Genomic DNA, 21,121 nt, shown 5'->3' on the forward strand with positions numbered 1-21,121 from the left:
TTTCAAGTGTGGCTCCCTTCTGCAGATATCTAAATCTGTGGGTTGGGGCCACAGTTCTCCCGAACAGATTTTTCTGCAAACTTGGGTGACCTGGGAGCTGTCTTGGGTCCAGCGGCGCAGCCTGGGAGCCATGCTGAGCCCAGCAGCTGAGTGGCACAGCTTAGGAGTCATGCTGGGTCTAGTGAGAAAGTGAGGGGGGGACCCAATTCCCCCTGCAAGTGTCACGGGCACACACGTATAATATAATTAAGCAGTTATCTATTCCCATCTATACAATCTATGTTGCCCATATACAATAACGTACAAAAACACCAACATACACATTTTGTTGATCCAAGGAAAGTTTCTGGCTTTTTATTTTCTCAGAATGAGCTTCTTACAGTGCAGGCTTAAGAAGAGTTACATCCTTACAAGTCTGTTGTCTTATAAAAATATCCTCTGCTTAGGAGTGCATTGTTAGCCACTAAGAAATTCTGATTTAACCATAATTACTTTCCCCATGTTAATCCCTAGTATGTAGCAAAAAAAAAAAAGCGCCATAGTTATCTTGCATAAATCAAACAATAGCATAAATTGCATTTAAATCATACAGGACTATCTCACTCAATACCCTAGGCCTGATATTGTCAAAACAGAATGACCTTATAATTAATATTCGCGTGGCCTTGGCCATAGAACAGCACTAATGAACTAGCCACATTTCTGCAATACACATGATGGAGTCCAAGTTGGAGGCTGGATTGCATCTGATATATTGGGTCAAAATGGATAAATTATTAACTGCTGTTTTGAGATTATATAAGTGGTGCACAATCATTTATTCAGGCACACCAAACAAAGGGCTCAATATATGTTTATTACTAAGGCTTCCTTTGGGACATTATGTGATTCAGCTATCAGATTGCTCCAAAAAACAAATTTTCAAATGGTAAGGTAAAGGTAAAGGTTTCCCTTGCTAGAAAGTCAGTCAAATCCAACTCTAGGGATGCGGTACTCATCTCCATTTCCAAGCTGAAGAGCCGGCGCTGTCCAAAGACATTTCCATGGTCATGTGGCCAGCATGACTAGACGCTGAGGTGCACGGAACGCTATTACCTTCCCACCAAAGTGGTACCTATTTATCTACTTGCAATTTCTCGCTTTAGAACTGTTAGGTTGGCAGGAGTTGGGACCAGAGATGGGAGCTCACTTCATCATGCAGCACTTGGGTCTTGAACTGCTGAACTACCGACCTTCCGGTCTGCAGTTCAGTGTCTTAACCACTTGAGGCACCATAGCCCCAAATGGTACAGGCTAATTTTTTTTGGGGGGGAGTGCTTTTCTTGAAGTGGCAACTGAAGTTTAATATATGTACTATCAAGTTTGCCTTGAACAGCAGAAAATATTTCATAATGTATGCTGTAAACTGCCACACACTGTTGGTGGTATATAGACAGAATTAAAGCTATTTTAATGACATATTGCTTTAGGGTTATCATTGGAAGTACAGTAGCTTTTGACAATGTTTGTGCCTGAGCCTTCTTTTTGTCAATTCAGTAATATCCCCCCCCCCTTTCATTTTAGGAATTCTTATTCAGGAAAGGATAACATTAAAGGAGATTCTTCCACACTCACAGCAAAAAGTGAAGGTAACATGCGGGGGGGGGAACCTTATTATTTTATAGATTGCTTAGTATCCAAATATTAACAAAAGTTTCTGATTATCCAAATACTTTGAGTTCCCACATGACTGTAAATCTGCATAGTATGAAACATCAGTTTAACTGAGTTATCTAAAGGAACTGTGCCTCTGAAAAACCTTGTTTGCTACCTTCACATAACCACTGGTTGATGGAGTAGAAGTTGACTTAATACTGGATACCGCATTATTTTAAGCTTAGAGTTGGCTTGGGGTCAGCCCAAAGGAATCTGGAGCATAATTCATCCAAAGAGCCAGTTTGGTGTAGTGGTTAAGTGTGCGGACTCTAGTCTGGGAGAACCGGGTTTGATTCCCCACTCCTCCACTTGCACCTGCTGATGTGACCTTGGGTCAGTCACAAGCTCTGGCACAGCTGTCCTTGAAAAAGAGCAGTTTGTGTCAGAGTTCTCTCAGCCCCACCCACCTCACAGGGTGTCTGTTGTGGGGAGGGGAAGGGAAAGGAGTTTGTAAGCTGCTCTGAGACTCCAAGTGAAGTGTGGGGTATAAATCCAATCTCTTCTCTTCTTCTTCTTCAAAATGGAAAGTATATTTGTGAGTGAGAAGTCTAGGGTAGTTTATGTACTCAATTCTTGGCTGGTTGCATTAAGACTGGCTGAAAACATCTTGGTCTTTGTGATAACTACTACAGGGCTTTCCTTGATAACAACTCGACCAAAATATATAGGAAAAGACTGATTATTTGCACTGGACAGAAATCGGCTTTTCAGCCCTGTGTGGTGTTCAGGAAACAAGTGACATGTCTCTTAAGAACAGAAATATCTAATGCCTTTTTTACTGCTTGGGACAGAAGCTTGTTTCTTACATTAATTTGCAGTGTATATAGCACATACGATCCTAAATTGTATTCATTTATCCATTAGGTTTTCGTGTTTCAAATCAGGCTAAGGATACACAATGTAGTCATGGTAAGTCCAACCTGTACTTCCAGAATCTAATGTTCTAGGCAATAGGTGGCGCTAATTCTACAGATTTACACTGGCATTTCTATAGCCTTCTTCGGAAGATAAATTTGCTTTTACTAGCTACTTTATTGTTGGTAGATAACTGCTGTGTAGGTAACAGTATTATTTTTGAAGGGGCAATAGTATATAGGGATGAAAGATGTCAGCTCATAAATGAATCCCAGCATCTCTTGACATGGGAATCACTAACTGAATGCCTCACATGCGTCCACACCTCAGTCTTCTCCTTACAGATTGATTAACTGTCAGTACTGCTATCACAGGCTGTGGAAGGTTGGTAGTTCAGCAGTTCAAGACCCGAGTGTGCCACATGACGGAGTGAGCTCCCGTCTCTAGTTCCAGCTCCTGCCAATCTAGCAGTTCGAAAGTAAGAAATTGCAAGTAGATAAATAGGTACCACTTCAGTGGGAAGGTAACAGCGTTCCGTGCACCTTGGTGCTTAGTCATGCTGGCCACATGACCACGGAAATGTCTTCGGACAGCGCTGGCTCTTCGGCTTTGAAACGGAGATGAGCACCGCAACCCTAGAGTCGGATTCGACTGGCTTTCAAGCAAGGGAACCTTTAACTTTACTGCCATCACTATCCACATTGTCATCTACAGCACCACAGGGGGCATTTAGCTTGGCCTGTTCCTGGGCCATTTAAACCCCCCAGTCTATCCCTAGTGAGGGGGGCTTGTTTTTGTTTTTTTGTCCTGTGATCCTTATGCAAATCCAATTAACATGTGGCATTGGAAGGGAGAATCACTAAGCAGCCCAGCACCTGTAATATGACTGATAAAACCCTGAAAAATTTATCACAGTCTGTATGCAAAGGCTACTAGTGTTTTTGGCAAAAGGGACAAGTAGAATATAGTAAAGAATAATGAGTCTAGGCAGCACTTGATAATGTCTGAGGATTTGTTCATTATTTCTTTTTCTTTTCTTTTCTTTTCTTTTTTTACAGGTAAAGATACCCTACCTCACATCAGGCAAATCTTCACCAATCCCCATTTAGAGCTAAATCCAAACTTTGATCCAATGATCAAAGAATACTACACTGAAGTGCCATTTGATGTAGTAACAATAAAGATTCGAGCAGAACCAGTGAATTGTCAGGGTGAAGTCCATTTGGATGAGAAGAAAGGACCCAGGTATTTGGGGTGGCCTTGGTACAAAATTGACCAAAGATTGTTTCACCTGAGAATGTCTGTGCACAGCACATGAACCTGACCGATTGCATCTGGCTCCTAATTATTGTTACCAGTTTGTGACATCATGGAGAAAAGCAGTTTGCTGCATGTGAGCGATGTGCTGTGTGATTAACTGTAGTGCCCTTTTATCCAACTCCGTCTGTTGGCCCTCATTATTAAGGAGAATTGTTCATACGACCAAAGGTAGAAATCAGTTGCCCTGACATGGGTGGCCCTGACATGGCTAGCCTGACCTTGTCAAATCTCAGCAGCTATGCAGGGTTGGCCCTGGTTGGTACTTTGATGGGAGAACATCAAAGGAAGCCTAGCGATGCCACACAGATGGTGCGTTCAGACGCGCCGTTTCAGCCGGCATAAACTGTACCGGTTGGAACCGGTGCAGTTTATGCCGGCTGAAACGCGATCACACTCACCTCCTGTCTGCGGATCCCATCGCTGTATGCCCGTCCACAAACAGCGGGCATTGGCTTTTTGGTTGTTTTTTTTTAAACTCAGTTTGACCATGCGCATAGGCAGCCATCCATAGAATGACGATCTTCGCGCATGCGCAAAAAACCCTGTCTTACATTTAAACTTTAAAGGTAAGGACTTACCTTTAAAGTTTAAAGAGCAAAGTAGCCTCCCTGAGGTCCCGGACGCCTCCAAAACGCTAAACTAAGGCCCTTTTCTTTTTTTAAAAAACAAACGCCAGGGCGAAGCTTCGCCCAAGTGCATATCGCCGACCTTTTAAAAAAAATGGCCGGCGAAAATCGGAAGCCTCAGGCTTCCGAACGGAAGTGGCTCTGCAATGGTGGAGAGTGATCAGATGGGGGGGGGGTAAAGCGATTACAACCGTTGCACTCAGGATACCACCACTTGGGGACCTAGTGGCAGAATACAACGGTTTAAAGCTCTTTACAACGGTTAGGGACGGAAGGCAGATGTTAGCCGTGTGAACACTGGTAAGTACACTGATTCCAACCGGCACCTATACCGTTGTAAATGCCCCGTCTGAACGCACCCAGAGAGAGGCAGGCAATGGCACACCACCTCTGTTTTACCTTGAAAAGAGCCAGTATAAGAGACTGCTGAGAGTCAATATAAGTCAGCTGCATCTTGATGATGCTTTCCACCACTGTCACCACAAATCAGTTACCACCAGTGTGCTCTGCTCCAAAGTTTTCTGAACCAAAATAAACTTCTCTGCCAAACCCCAAGCATGTAAACAGAGAGGCCCTTGTAGAAGCACAATCCATAGACCCTTGAGCCATCTGTTACATAAAATAGATAATTTTGCCTAGTAGTTCCGTCAGGTAATACTATTAGTAAAACTCTAAATTCAACCATTCTTCGTGATATGAAGAAAATAAGTGTTCTACAACCCACACATCCATAACAGGGTGAAATCATGGGTGCTGTTCTTGGCACCCTGACCAATATTTAATCTTTGTATAATGCCCTTGTTAAAAAAAATATAATTGATTTTTGCCTAAAAGCTGGCTGTCACATCTAAAATGGCTGCCATGAGTGTTAAAATACCAACCTACATATTTAGAGTGGTTTGCTCTTAGGCAGGGGTCATTTCGTAGAAAAAGAGCTAGGGGGACTCATTAGCATAACTCATTAGCATATGCCACACCCCCTGACATCACCGGAAGTGTGTCCTCCCCACAGCCGGCGGCGACCTCCAGTGGGCACCAGCAGGGAGCTCCAGGCCCCGCCCTCCCGCACCTCACCCGGGGGGATGGCGTCCCCCCGCGTCCCCCCCCCAAATGACCCCTGCTCTTAGGAGGCATTACAAGCTTGTTGTGTTCGTTTGAGAGATACTTTCTAATTCTTTTATTCAGCCATTCAAGCCTCTCTTTAGAGCAAAGGGGGCTGCACAAATTGTAGGCTCAGGTTCTGTTTGAAATCTTTTCATGCTTGGGTAGTGAGCAATTTCCAGGGCCAGCTAATACTTGTAATCTTATTTGACTTAAGCACCTTGCAGCAATATTCACAGCAATTTTTTCAGCTGTCTGGCCTATTATGAGGCTGAATCCAGTATGTCATATGAGCAGTATCATCTGAATCCTACAAGCTACCATGAGCAGCTATTCTGTTTGGATTCAGATTTAGTGTCATTTGTCTAATTAGTTCTAACCCCTGCTGATCCCCCCTGCTCGTAAACAGCCTGCATTATGTTAGAGTTAAATTGGCTTCTATTATCTCATAGTTTAAATATTTAAACGAGAGAGAGATGTCAATAGCTTCAGTTCAATGCTTAAAGTATGAAATCATATTAAAGTCTGTTTATGATAATACATGGGTAGAACTATGAGGTATATGGATTTTGTAATGATCCCCAATTACTATAGAGTCTCAAAGATTTCATGCACTCATGAGATCTCATGAGATCTCAGTATCTCCATGAGGTATACACACACACACACACACACACACACACACACACACACACACAACAATTAACTCCTTAGCTGAAGAATCAACATAAGGTTTGTAGAGAGTATTCACCATGATGGGATCATTTAAACCCTTGCATCTTGGATGTGCAGTTTTTCATTTTCTTGGTTCACTGCAATTGGGGTCACACTCAAATTAGTAGTAAAATACTCAAATTAAAAGCATCCATGCACACAATGAAGGGGTTTTGCTCTATGGAACCATGGTTTTCTTCATTGTAAAATAATACATGGAATATGGTTGTGGTTCCAAAACTTGGAACTCCCTCCGCAGGGAGTCATCTGTCTCCCACAATTGTTTTCTTTTGTCAGTGGGTGAAGACTTTTTATTCTGTTTGGCATACCTCACAAAACTGCTATTGGCCCTCTCAAAGTTTTTAGTGTTATGTCTGTTTGTATGTTTTCTATTGAATTAGCATATATATAATTTGTTGAAATATTTTTAATGTTCAACTGTTTTAATGCTTGATATTTGCTGCCTTGGGGACCATATTTGCGTGGGAAGGTGTTTTAAATTTTTTTAAAATAAATACATGCATAAAAATATGAATTGGTACAGGTTAGAAAGAAAATATTTACAAACTTTTTATACTCCTTGGGAAGTATCTGTGCCGAATATGTACAAGAGCAGAGTGTGCCTACCATATTTTATAAATAAAAAATAAATAAAAATAAAATTTTAGGTTTAACTAAGAATATTTTGCTGAAAATCTGAGCTGTGATAACCGTAAAAGGCTACAGGGTGTCAAAATTGCTGTACTTAAGACTGACTTTATGCTTTTGTTTTGTTTTATTCCTGTCTCTTTTCTCTAGGAGTGCTGCAAATTACCCCCTTGGACTAGGAATAAACAGAGTCAATATTCTAGTAACAGGTGGATCTCATTCACTGCATGAGGTTGTGAGCATCTATAAAATCATTATTTATCGAGAAGACCGTCCAAGTTTGCCGCTGTTTGCTGACTTCATGATGTGTGGTTTTGTCCAGGTACTTTTTGGTTTTTTAAACAATACTTTCTCTCTATGCCACTTTGGACCCCTTGCATTCTCTGCAATGAAAGGGTCAATTGAAATGTTTAACCCTCCCTCCCTCATTTTGTTTTTTCTACAGAAGGCTACATTTTTTTTCATCAATCTCTTCTGCTATGTTTTACCTTCTTCCAGTCCCTATTTCCCTTATTTTGATGTCCTGCTTTAGGACATGAATACAGAATTCTCAGCATCCATATCCATATAGATAACCATATAGATAACCTTTCCCCACATGTTCCCCAGAGAGGTGAGGGTCTCAAAATCATTTGTCCCTCCCTGGCCCTAAGGACACTAGGCTGGCGTTGACCAGGGCCAGGGCCTTCTCAGTGGTGGCTCCAACCTGGTGAAATGAGCTTCTGGAAGAGATCATGGCCCTGCGTGACCTTTTACAGTTCTGCAGGGCCTGTAAAATGGAGCGCTTCCACCAGGCCTTCAGGTAAGGAGCCGCACCTAACTATCTAAGACCCTGTGCCCAATATCATCATCACCCAGCCTGAGCGTGCAGATAGGGAAATTAACTGCTGACTGTATGTTTATTACGTATGCTGCTATTATTGTACCGCCATCACCATACAAATTGTTTTTAGTAACCATGTTGTGTTTTATGCAGATATTTATATTGCTGTTTTATCTGTTGCAATTTTTATGTAAGCCACCCTGAGCCTGCCTTGGCGGGAAGGGCGGGGCACAAATCAAATCAATAAATAAACTGCATGTGGATGAATTAACCCTAACTACAAAATCTCTCTTCACATGAAAACAGAGAAAAGTCTAACTTTCTAGAGTGTATAAATTGTATAAGAGGCTTTTGAGTTAAGATACACTTTACTGTCAGAACAAATTACTTTACAGGGCTCTTTTTGTAGAAAAAGCCCAGCAGGAACTCATTAGCATAAAAGGCCACACCCAACAGCAGGAACTCATTAGCATATTGGGCCACACCCCTGACAGCATAGCTCATTAGCACATTAGGCCACACCCACATGTTACCAGAAGTGTGATTATCCAGCCACACCCACCTTTTGCTTGTTATTCTGTTTACCTTGTTTGTTGTCAAAACCCAGATTAAGTGTTTCCACACCTTCTTTGCGCTTCTTCAAAAACAGTCTCCTGTGCCATATAGCTTTGAAAATCTTTATAAGTAACTTCCAGTATGGCACAGGGGGCTGCTCTTGAAAATCTCACTGAGCATTCCAAAGCTTTGGGACTCAGCCAATATTTTGTATTAATTGTAATGAAGGCACAATCTTTCAGAGACTGTGTAATGCAAAACAACAAAAAAAGACCATGTAATGCAAAAAAGTTTTAGAAAAGCCTTTAACTTTTGCTTCTGATCAGAGTTTACAGAAATAGTAGCTGGTAATTAGCAGGTCACAAATGAACATCTTGAATACTGTAGTGACAATATTTTGGGTATAAGAGTACATTAATCATGTTGGCTGAGTTTGCCTGTGCTGGAGATCAGAGGCTTCCATGCTTATTCTCTTTAGTAACCAGACACCTGTTCGAGGAGCAAAGGATAAAGCAAAGCAATAGGCTCTTCTCTAGACACTTGACTAGGCGCATGCATTGGAAGGAAAAGGTCAAAGACAGTGGCGTGGTCTTTCTCACAGTGGGGCTTCAGTTGAAAGTCTAATCCAGAGACTTTTTTCTTTCATGTCTAATCCCGTTAGGATATTCAAGTTTCACTGCAAGCTGATACCACGATGAAGGTTACAATACAAAGAAAGAGCCAGGGATGTTGTTTCCAGTCTGCCAACAATTCTTATGCATTTGAGTAATCCTGGATTAAGTTCAAGGCTATTCAGTAAAGGAGTGTGTAGCTCTAAAGCCTTGCAGCCCCTCTGAGTCCCAAATTATTGTTGTTTTCTCTCTCTTTCTCTTTTTATGGTGCCCATAATATCCTCATTAAAACCAAATTAGTCAAGGGATAAACTGTTGAGCCATGATGGCATGTTAAGAGGCTTGGGTTTCCTTTAGACTATTTTGCTGTACTGCATTTCCTGCAAATTAAGAGGTTGTAGGCTTTATATTTATTCTGTTTGAGACTGAAAGGGCTGCATTTAAAATGTGCCTTCCTGACTCAGAATTGGAAGGAAGTACAATTGCAACGACAACTTAGGTCCAATATCTCTAGCATTTCAAATAATTCTGTAAAAGTTGAATACAGGACAAGCAAAATGTGACAATATATGGGAGGGATTCATGTTAACGATCATGTTGTTATCTTCGTCACATATTTGGAAATGAGAATGTTTCATTTGTTCTCAGTGCATGATGAACAGATCCTGAATAATATGGCCACTTGGGAAAGTAATGATTGTCTAGCATAAAGAAAGTCTGTGTCCAGTGGCGCCTTTAAGACCAACAAAGTTTTATTCAAGGTGTAAGCTTTTGTGTGCATGCACACTTCATCAGACGATGAAATCTCCATCAGACGATGAAATCTCCATCATACTGTATTCGTGCAAGGTGTTTCATTTTTTACTTCACTACATGAAGGAGTCTCAGAGCAGCTTACAAACTCCTTTCCCTTCCCCTCCCCACAACAGCCACCCTGTGAGGTAGGTGGGGCTGAGAGAGCTCTGACAGAAACTGCTCTTTTTCAAGAACAGCTGTGCCAGAATTATGGCTTGCCCAAGGTCATCCAGCCAGGTGCAAGTGGAGGAGTGGGGAATCAAACCCAGTTCTCCCAGATTAGAGTCCACGCACTTAACCACTACACCAAAATGGTTCTTAAGATGTTAAATGCCTTTGCTGTGATGGAATCTCATTCTGTTATGACACTCAGAAATTAGGAACAATAGTGAAACAAAGGGATCATGGAGAGATGGGATACTCCTTGTGCCTTGCATAAGGCCAGTTTGCTCAGAAGCCTTTCTAAATTGTAAAAAGGTAAAGGTAAAGGTTCCCTTGCTCGAAAGCCAGTCGAATCCGACTCTAGGGTTGCAGTGCTCATCTCCGTTTCAAAGCCGAAGAGCCAGCACTGTCCAAAGACGTTTCCGTGGTCATGTGGCCGGCATGACTAAACACCAAGGCGCACGGAACGCTGTTACCTTCCCACCGAAGTGGTACCTATTTATCTACTTGCAATTTCTTGCTTTCCCCTCCATCAAATAAATCTGTTTATGTCATATATGTATATATAGAATTTATAGATGGACATATGGATTTATTATAGATAATTTATATTATAGGATATATTAGATTTATTATGGAATAGATAATTCAGTCTGTTCTAGGTCAAACAGCCAGAGTCATACAGTATCTCAGCTCTGGACAGAGAGCATCTTGGTTTGTAGAACAGTACAACTTGCTTCTTATGTTTATGGAAGGACAGGGAGACCTAAGAAACAATCAATTCGAAATATCCCAGGACATATTTCCCTTTCTCTGTTCATTCATTCACTGAAATGTTTATAAAAATGGTCAGCTTTATTTGCAAGGTAGATTGACTAGTGCATTATTATCATTTTTGCTATATCATATTCCAGCACTTCCGACTATGTATTTGAGAACGTAGTGTTTGGTTTTTTTAATTGCTCACAAATAAATGAAATAGCATCACTACAGTCTTCTCTTTAATAACCAACAACCTGAGGATTGCTTAATTCTAAGTGCCAACGCCACTTAGTTAATTTTAAGTTCCTTTAAAGCCCCTTTTTGTGTAGCTTTTAGCCTTTCCGCATCCATTCTTCTTATAGGGTGAGATGCATGTAATGAGCTATGATCTCATTCTTCATTATGTGGAGTCCTAATCATGCTGGGATAGTTGGTTGCATTCAGAACCTTGCATCCAATAACTGCCATTTCCCGTGAGTACTTCCTAATCTTCTTGGCTGCTTCTTTTTGTGCTTGCACTAAAAGAGTCCTAATGACTCCTATAAAAATAAAATCAAACTAATTAAAAAATTGTTTCGTTGCCCATACTCAAAACATGACCCAGGCTTCCAGGTTGCTTTTTAAATTCTCCCCGCTATGTTTAACTGGAAAGTTAGCATGCTGTACATGCATTTGCTTTTACTTAATATTCCACTTTTCTCCTCAGTTGGAACTCAAAGCAGCTTAGAATATCACTCTTCCCTCTGCAGATTTTCTTACAAAACAACCCTGTGAGGTAGTCCAGGCTGAGAGCATGTATTGGCCCAAGGTCACCAGCAAGCTTCCATGATAGAAGTAGGGTTCGAACCCAAGTTTCCCAGGGTCCCAGTCCAACACTCCTTCTGGTATACCATGCCAGATCTTGTGCAGTATGCTCTCTGTGCTGGAACAACAGGGCATTATACAAAGTATAAAACTACCCCCACCATAAAATTAGTATAGTGCTGGCTGGAAAATGCAATATGAAAACAAATAAATGAGAACAGGCTGGAAAATGGTAGAGGGAAATATTAATCCAGATATTACTAAGGCAGACTGTGGGAAGCTCATTAGCAAGACATGTAGTGCAATCCTAAACAGCTACGTCCTTTTCAGTCCATTGAAGTCAATAGGCTTAGAAGGTTGCAACCCTGCTTTATATTGCACCAATGGAGCAGTCCTTGGAATAGACTATTGGCTGAAGCATGGACAGTACAATAGTTCTGGAAACAAATCAAAAGAAAGCAAGATGGCCTCCATATTACCCATATACTCATTCTTTTATAAACAGTAGCATAAACAGAGCAAAACGATTTATTTCGGATAAGTGAATGAAAAATCCAGATTTAATTAGAATGAGAAAAATCCAGAATTAATTAGAATGAGGAAAAATTCCACATTGCACAGTTTTTATGGCCTCTATATGCATTGCAAGTTATTAATAACTTTTCTGGGCACAATGCTAAAAGACAAGATAACTAGCAACAAAATGTGAGGTTGGAGATTTGGACTACTGGTGTTCAGCATAACTGGGGTTTTTTTTAGTTTTTATTTAACACTTTAAGAAGCAAGTAGCAAGAAACAAATCTGATAGTTTGTATGAGTGTCTCAACTCCACTCATCCCACCCTTTTTGGCTCTGTCTTTCTCTCCAGAAATAAAAGCCGTATCTATTAATTAGAATGTGCAGTCACTGAAACCTTTTGAGTCTGTCCCAAGCCATAGCTCTTGAATTCAATAGACAATGTGAAGTAGCCACTGCCCTTTCCGCTTGATGATATGCACAATAAACGTGAAAGAGGATCCGTCAGTAGGCAAGTTCCTAAGTGTTAACAGATTCTGAAAATTGGCAACAACTGCTTTTGCTGAGTATAGTCCTCTTTGAGCCAAGGGTGGATAATTTCTCAGTGATGAGAACACTTGGCGTTTGAGCTGTGGTCGCTTTTTGCCTTTCATGCCATTTGGGCCTCCTGACTGAATTTCAGGAGAGAAGAAAGTGAATGCAGCTGCCTTTGCTAATCAGTCACTTGTGGCTCTGCCCCTCTGGGAGGCAGGCAAAGGCAGAGACACACTGAGACACACAATCCATGCTGATTAACAGTGAAAGCTGGTAAAGTTACTCTCTAAGCCTGTCTGGTCCATCAGGCCTAGAAATGTAATTTAGATGATTATCTGGGTGCCCATTAAACCTTGTGACCCACCGCTAGTCTGTTTGAAGTCTGCCTGCTTAAACTTGCTAATAGGAACAATAGCAGGATTAGTGGAGAGGTCATGAAATAAGAGAGCAGCAAAAAGGATGACAAAGAGTGAAGGAGAACTTCCTACATGGATGTGTCTGGAATAATGAAAAGGGGGAGGGGATCCCAATCATACTAATGCTGAGTTGTCAACCAATTTTACGAGAAATGAATCCAATCAGGCAGGAGATCTGATTTGTTTCAGCCTCTATGATTCTGCTTCCCAAACAACACTGGGGGGGGGGCAAATTACACTTCCTTAGAAGCAAGTTTCACTTAAATAAATGGAACTTGTTGCTTTCAACCAAATGTGTTCAGGACAGAGGCACTAAGTTTCCCATAGCAAATGAGATGATTTCCCCCCCCCCATATTCCAAATTACTTTTAGCAAACTGTCAGAAGCCAGACTGTGCTCAAAATTCGTGTAAAGCAGGAGAATGATTTTCAAGGAAGATGGAACACAATGATACAAAACTGAAATGGATTAAAAAACGTGTGCCTGCACAAGATCCTTTCTCAGCATGAATGTAGATAGCAAATGCAGATTTTTAAAATAACAGATGAAATGGACTCAAGTGCATTGCAAGCAAAACAGCATTTAATGACCTCAATAAAAATATCACTTTATTGGTCATTGCGTTGATGACTTGTAGGATTGTAAAAGAGAAAAAAGTTTATGATAAAATGATCATCTGTGCAAATCAGGGAGAAGCTATTTTTCCATGGTCATTTCCAAGTCCAGATCTATCAGGAAAAGTTGAAACCCTCAGAAAACAAAAGAAAGAAGAATAAATAATACAAGTATGTGCAAGAAGACGAGGCATTGGGGGGGGACAACCTTTTAAAGAAGTTGAAAAGGGAGCTTTGTAACTATAAGCAACTTTCTAAAACTAATTCAAATACAAGAAATGAATTAGCTGTCCTCCTGGTCTGCTTCCTACAAATTGAATGCCTGAAAATTAGGATTTGGGTTGAAACCACTTTATACAGCAGGGAGAAATTATGCTTGAAATCATTTAACCAGCACCTTTTTCTTTTTGACACTTAAAATTATAATGACAGGAAATTTTATCCTTCTAGAAGCAGGTATGTGCCATAGGGAAATGCTTTCCCTCATGTGGGCTGTGTGTCTTCCTAGTTAAATAAACCAGTTTCCGTAGGAGAGAAAGGAAGAACAGTGTGATGTTGAGAAAATCTGCAACAATTGCTCCGGTGACTTATTGGGTCAGTTACATATCCTGGTGATCTTTTTTCTTTGAAATGTAGCTGCTCATTTGTCAGGCCATAGGAATCCTGCATAGAGTATTACACTTGTTCATTGGTAATGTTGCACATCCTCACTTTCAGCATCTTATTTGATTTGCAAAGCATGGCACTATACAGGGAGAAATCCATGCAGTGCTCACCTATTGGATCTTCACTGATGTGCAGCCAATCTATGTGCTTTATATTGTGCAGAAGATTTGTGTCTGTGTGAAAGATACAAGATTCAGACAGTACACTGGTTTCTGCTGGTTTCTGTGCAGAATTCAGGGCAGAATCAGTGCTAGGTCTGAAGTAATTAGAGGCTCCATATCTGCAGGGTGGAGTAATAATCTGTGCATGGACCGCAGCTTCCCCCCCCCCCCTTCCGCCCTAACAGTGGAAAGAACTGGGGAGATCCTGTATATGATGTAACAGAAGCACACAGAGGTTCAGATGCTGCCATGGGTGTGACAAATTCCCCATGGGAGACCTACACAGCTTCAGCTGTGACAGGGGTGGCTGTGATTCCCTTAAGACAGTGCAAAAATGAGCATGTGCAAAATAATTTCAATAGCCCAGAGGCAGTCTACCGAACAGATTCAGGTGGGTAGCTGAAGAAGTGTATGTGCACATGAAACCTTATACCTTGAATAAAACTTTGTCGGTCTTAAAGGTGCCACTGGACTCAAACTTTAATCTACCAATCAGTAAGACTTTAAAACATACCCACACACATACAGAGTGTTTCCTTTTAGTTACTGGCTGACTGGTTTCTTCACATGTTATTTAAATACGTCACTGCTGAGAGGTATGCCAGGTCCCCCCTGGCCACCAGCAAGGGATGGGGGTAGGGTTGCCAGATCCAGGTTGGGAAACTCCTGGATACTTGGGGATGGAGCCTGGGGAGGACAGGGACCTCAGTGGGGTACAATGCTATAGAATCCACCCTCCAAAGCATCCATCTTCTCCAGGGGAACTGATCTCTGCAGTCTGGAGATAACCTGTAATTCTGGGGGATCACCAGGTCCCACCTGGATGCTGGCATCCCCAAGTGATTACCAGTCTGTGTGGGGGTGGGGAGCAAGACTTCCATCAGACTGTGTGAGTTTGAGCATGCATGAAGTGCTGCCATTGCATGGCACTGTACTTTTAAATACATGACCATAAGCAGCTGAGCTGCTCATGAACAGTTAAATGGTCCAACAATAATTGGCTCCATGCTCAAAATTGGCAAGCAAAACGTGAGATGATCTAGCAAGTGTCTGAGCATCCCTATTACAATAGGAAGTGGAAATACAGTGAAATCAGCTTGATCAAGTGTAATGGATTGGTTTACTTAGGCTGCTTGGCTTATAATTTTTGTTGGTTCCTTTTATACTAATATTATAGCAAGAACATAATGTATTAAAGCAACACTGTAAGCACCTCCTTTGATCATCCACACAATGCAATGACACTGTACCTTTGTTAAGACTAAATATGACAGTGCAGTGAGTTACTTTTTAAATTCCACTGAATTTTTGCTCAGCTTTGATTTCTTTTTCTTAGAAAAGGAATGCGATTTAAAAATGCTGCAAGATACTTTATCTGTTTGGACTACAATATGCAACACATGGAGCTTCTTTGTTAACCAAACATAATATTGAGCCAGAGGTCATTAACAGAGAGATATTTATGCAGAAGCTGTTCAGCATGTGGGTCAGATGGTAGTCCTGGGCAGCCACACACGGACATATGATTGGGGGGAAATGCTTTTATCTTTCAATAACCTTGAGATGGAAGCACTTGAGGTGGCTTATAGTCTTCGAAGGAAAATGCTCTTGCATAGTTTCCTTTCTTACTTCCTAGTCATTTTTTCGTGCTTCATGGAGGTAGCATTTAAGCCTGCTCCTCCTCTAATTGAAGGATGCTTTGAAATGCATGCAGAGGGTATTAAATATCATGTGCATGAGCCCCTAGGAACCGTGTCTACCCTTAGGCTTATTCTGAAAGTCTAAATGAAGGACTTACAGGAACAGCATAGTGCTCTTCTCAGCATTGTTTCCCAAAGCCACTTCCTAAGTGTCCATGAGTCCCCTAGGGCATCTGTCACCCAGCACCACAGTATCTCCATTGACTTCACAGACTACTGAAGCTGCTCTTCATTGAACAAATATTTTAAATCCCTGAAATATCACTAGTTTAACCCAGCACCGGGGAAGCTCATCTATAACTTTGAGCATGCTTAATCAAGGCTTACACCAACTCCTCATATTGTGCTCTGGCAAACACAAATCAAAAATCTCAGATCAGCCTTTGAAGCTGCCTTATATTGACTGAGTCAGACCATTAGTTATCAAGCTTAGTATTCTCTGTTCTGATTGGCAATTCTTCTCCAGGGACTTCTGGTGGAGGTCTTTCACATCACCTAATACCTGATCCTTTTATATTTTACACCCTGACCTGGCTAGCCCAATCTCATCAGATCTCAGAAACTAAGCAGAGTTGGCCCTGGTTACTACTTGGATGGGAGACCACCAAAGAAGTCCAGGGTTGCTTACACACAGGCAAACAATGGAAAACTACCTCTGTTCATCTCTTGCCTTGAAAACTCTATGAGCTTGTTATAAATTGGCTGCAACTTGATGGTACTTTCCACCACCAACACCTGATCCTGTTACCAAAAGATGCCAGGGATTAAACCTGAGAAAGTGAATTAGCATGTAGATAATGGTCATCTTTAGACTTTATATGCTGGATTTTCAAAAGGCTTTTGACAAGGTACCTCACTAAAGACTCCTGAGTAAATTTAGCAGTCATACATTAAGAGGACAGGTTCTCTTATGGATTAGAAATTGTTTAAATGACAGGAAGCAAAGCATAGGAATAAATGGACAGTTCTCACAATGGAGGGAAGTAAGCAGTGGGGTCCAACAAGGATTGGTATGGGGGCTGGTACTATTTAATTTGTTCATAAATGATCTGGAACTAGGGGTGAGTAGTGTAGTGGCCAGGTCTGCAGATGACACAAAATTATTCATGATGGTGAAGGCTGACTGTGAAGAGATCTGAGAGGATCTCTACAAATTGGGTGAGTGGACAACAATGTGGCAGGTGAAGTTCAATGTTGGTAAGTATAAGGTGAATGGAACAAGAAGTCCCACACTGGAACAAGAATTGGAACAAATAATCCCAATGTCACATTGAAACAAAAAATTCCAACTTCAAATATATGCTAATGAAGTCTGAACTTGCTGAGAGAGGGGGGGAAAGATCTTGGGGTCATAGTAGTGAAAATGTCAACCCAGTACGCTGCAGCAGTGAAAAAGGCAAACTCTATATTTATAATGGCCCTGCATAGATGTATGGGGCGACCTCATTTGGAATACTGTGTGAAGTTCTGGTCACTATATCTCAAAAAGGACATTGCAGAGCTGGGAAAAGTACAGAAAAGGGCAATCGAGATGATTAGGAGGTTGGAGCACCTTCCCCATGAGGAAAGACGGAAGAGTCTGGGACTTTTCAATTTAGAAAAGAGACTAAGAGAAGAAACGATAGAGATGTATAAAATTATACATATGGTGGAGAGAGTTGACAAAGATGACTTTTTCTCCCTCCCTCAAAATACTAGAACTTGATGGCGTCAAACGAAGCTGATGGACAGTCATTTCAGGACAGACAAAAGGAAATTGTCAAGAAATATTACTCTATAGACAGTATTTTCCAGCCTCGGAGGGGCTTTCTCATAAGGTCCTTCTTTGGATCAGGACAATTTAATTGCATCCCAGGGCTTCCATCTTCAGATAGATTTCTAAGTAACTATTATAAATTCTCTCTACATGGGGCTGCCCTTGACTCTGTTTCGGAAGTTACAGCTAGTGCAGAATGCAGCTGCACAGGTATAGATGTTGCTGCCTGTGCGCCACATCTGCCTGGTGCTGTGTGAACTGCACTGGCTACCTATTGAATTCCAGATCCACTTCAAGGTGCTGGTGCTTACCTTTAAAGCCCTATATGTCCAGGGGCCTGCATATCCTTGAGACCACCTCTTCCCATATGAGCCCCACAGAACATTGCTTTCTACAAACCATCATCTCCTGGTAGTCGCTGGCCCTAAGGATGTCTGACTTGCCTCAACTAGGGTCAGGGCCTTTTTGGCCCTGGCCCCCACCTGGTGGAATGAGCTCCCATATGAGATCAGGGCCTGTAAGACAGAGCTCTTCCGCCAGGCTTTCAGTTGAGGCAGTGGCATCCACCTGATACTGCTTCCCCTCCAGGGACCGCAGATTCTACATTGCCGGTATTAACATCATTTGTTGAGGCATATTGTATATCCAGTATTAGTTTACATGTTTTAATCTTAATTGATTTATATGTTTTACATTTTAATTGTAAATCTGCATTGAGTGCAGATTGGCTTGTTTGGAACCCACCCTGAGCCTGCTATGTGGGGAGGATGGGACTTTAATTTAAAAAAATAAAATAAAATATTACAAATAACTATAAACATCTATGTTAACTATTATGATTTATACAGAATTAATGAGGTATCCTAATGTTCCTATAAAACCATTTAAATCAGACGATACCTCAGAGAAGGCAGTGTCCAATGGTGCGGTCCTAAGCATATGTATTCTTCTAAATCCATTTAATTCATTTGCCTTCGATGGATATAACTCTGCTTTGTATTGCACTGTAAGTCATGGATACCATGTAATCCTCAAAGGTCCAATATATAAAAAGTTATATTTACATATAATTTTTCCAGTGTAAGAGGATTACTTTTTTCTGATGGGTTAAAGCTTACTAACGTTGCACCAAAAGCATGTGTGACTTATTAATTTTCCCAAATGGGAAAATGAAACATGTGGCTTAATACTGCACAACTGGGTTTTTCCATATACCACCACTGTAGCTGGTCTAAGACTTCGCTTTCCTTTACAATATTAGTAAAATTAAAAAACATCAAAGCACTCTGGCTTGGATCTGTACAGGGCATATTTGAGTGCAGCCTGTAAACATGAACAAAGGGAAATGCCTGCTGTTGACTAATGAGTCAAGTATGTTTTTCATCAGTATTATTCCCTCAGCACATATGTAACCTCCACCTTTGCATGAAGGGCTAGAACATAATTGGGTTTGTGGCATTGTGTAGGAGAACAGCCTCAGAGCAACCAGATCCCATTCATGTTTTCAATGTCGTATGTACTTCTTCTCTAACTTTTAACAAAACATATTAAGTTCAAAGGAAATATTCCAGATGCTAACATCCCAGAGGAGTAACCCAAATATCCATTGAACTGGCTGTACAGGAGCTCATCAAAACAACACATTTCTTTAATAATGTGTGATTGTCTTGCAGCAAGCATTTCTCCAAATGTTGAATTAGAATGGTTCACAATGAGATTCTGTAACCTACTGGCTTAGCAGACAGTGGAACATTGGTAACTATTTTAACACAAAAGTATATCCACCAGAACTTTTAAAAGGGGGTTGAAGTCATTGCAGTGCAGATTACTACCACCAAGGTACTAGCAGCAGCCCTGTAGCTAGGGAATTCTTTGGGAGGGGGCCTCGGGGGGGGCACCAGCTAATTAAATGGAAGTACAGTGCAGGTGGTAAGTTGGAGCATTTTGGGGGCAGCCCAGGAGGGAGAGGGCCCAGAAGAAACACTAGGGGGCTGGGCCCCGTGGGCCCCATGTTAGCTACGGGCCAGACTAGCAGTCTGCTCAGGTATGGCCAGAAACGTCAGTCTATAAATGAAAAATAAAAATGCACAAATATATTAATATAATTAATAAGGATAATCTAATAAACAGTAAACTCCTGCCTGTTTCCTAAGAAGGGGGATCACCAAGGTGTTAGCATCAGCATGCAGCTTCTGTGGCTGGCTTTGTACTGATATGAAGTAGGAAGAGGATGATGATGATGATGATTACATTTATACCCCATCCTCTCTTGTTCTGCCAAGGACCCATCCTGTGTGGTCCTCTGCAGTTTAGTACTAAAGTACTCCTCAAAAGCGTAAGATGCTGCTTTGTGGCTATTGTTTTTATGATTTTGTTGTATTGGTGTGTTTTTTTTAACCTTATGAGCTGCTGTGAGCAGGACTCTGAAGAGGCATTTATATTATACTTACCTCCTCACCCCCTCCAAACATTTTGCATACTTGTTTACAGCTTACTATTGTGTATTGCAAACCACAACTATGAGTTGTCAAGAATGTTCAAATATGGAAAATTGGTAGTGTCTTAACCATGGCAAATATTTGGAAAACACTTTGACCATGCCAGCAAGGCTACCACCTACCTCATCTACTCAAGAATACCGAATCCTTCCAAAAAATGTACTACTTTTAAATAATTTTCATTTATTTCTTTATGGACATGTTCTCACCTTTCGTAGTGCTGGGGCTCATACCTATTTTGATATTTGTTTCCCTTTGAAAAGGGGGTAAACAGGAGTACAGTTTAAAAGTCCTCACAATTTTGGAATTTCTGCTTGTCTTTGGATGAGGATTTGTGAGATAATTATGAAAAATCCGAAATGTGATCGGAACACATATTCATTCAGAGAAGCTCTGCGGTACCAGAATGCCAAAAGGAGCTGAAGCCATCTTGCTGACGGTGGCGGCATTTGCTTCTCATTTGCTGCATTACATTAATCATTTTGATGAAGTGGAGCTAATCCATCTGCTCATAATGTATTTCCTTGTGATGAGATACCATTTTGCTCTTTTATGAGCTCACTCTGACTAATTTTATTAGTATAATTTTCATAGGCTGTTTTTTTATCACTCTTCATCGTACTTGGGCTATGTAAAAAACTGAGGTTGATTAAGTAAAGACACTAAAATGACTTCATGACCAATGCAGATTGGGGGGGGGGGGTTTGTTCTAAAAATACAATTAGTTGCAGATGTTGTAGTGAAATACTTGGTAATTTCATTCTTTCCCTGATTAATGAGATAGGGCTG

At 41.1% G+C, this 21,121-nt stretch overlaps 1 protein-coding gene across 1 annotated transcript in view; it reads left to right on the forward strand.

Annotated features, from left to right (window-relative positions):
* Positions 1-21,121, forward strand: part of CPED1 (cadherin-like and PC-esterase domain containing 1) — a 162,581-nt gene that overhangs the window by 118,179 nt on the left and 23,281 nt on the right. The window contains exons 13-16 of the mRNA XM_015412691.1: positions 1,564-1,628; positions 2,560-2,604; positions 3,609-3,795; positions 7,110-7,281. Coding sequence (XP_015268177.1) covers positions 1,564-1,628; positions 2,560-2,604; positions 3,609-3,795; positions 7,110-7,281 — 469 coding nt within the window. The remainder of the gene's footprint in view (positions 1-1,563; positions 1,629-2,559; positions 2,605-3,608; positions 3,796-7,109; positions 7,282-21,121) is intronic.

Source organism: Gekko japonicus, unplaced genomic scaffold (genome assembly GCF_001447785.1).
Source record: "Gekko japonicus isolate JY-2015 unplaced genomic scaffold, Gekko_japonicus_V1.1 scaffold550, whole genome shotgun sequence".
In the NCBI taxonomy this organism is placed as follows: Eukaryota; Metazoa; Chordata; class Lepidosauria; order Squamata; family Gekkonidae; genus Gekko; species Gekko japonicus.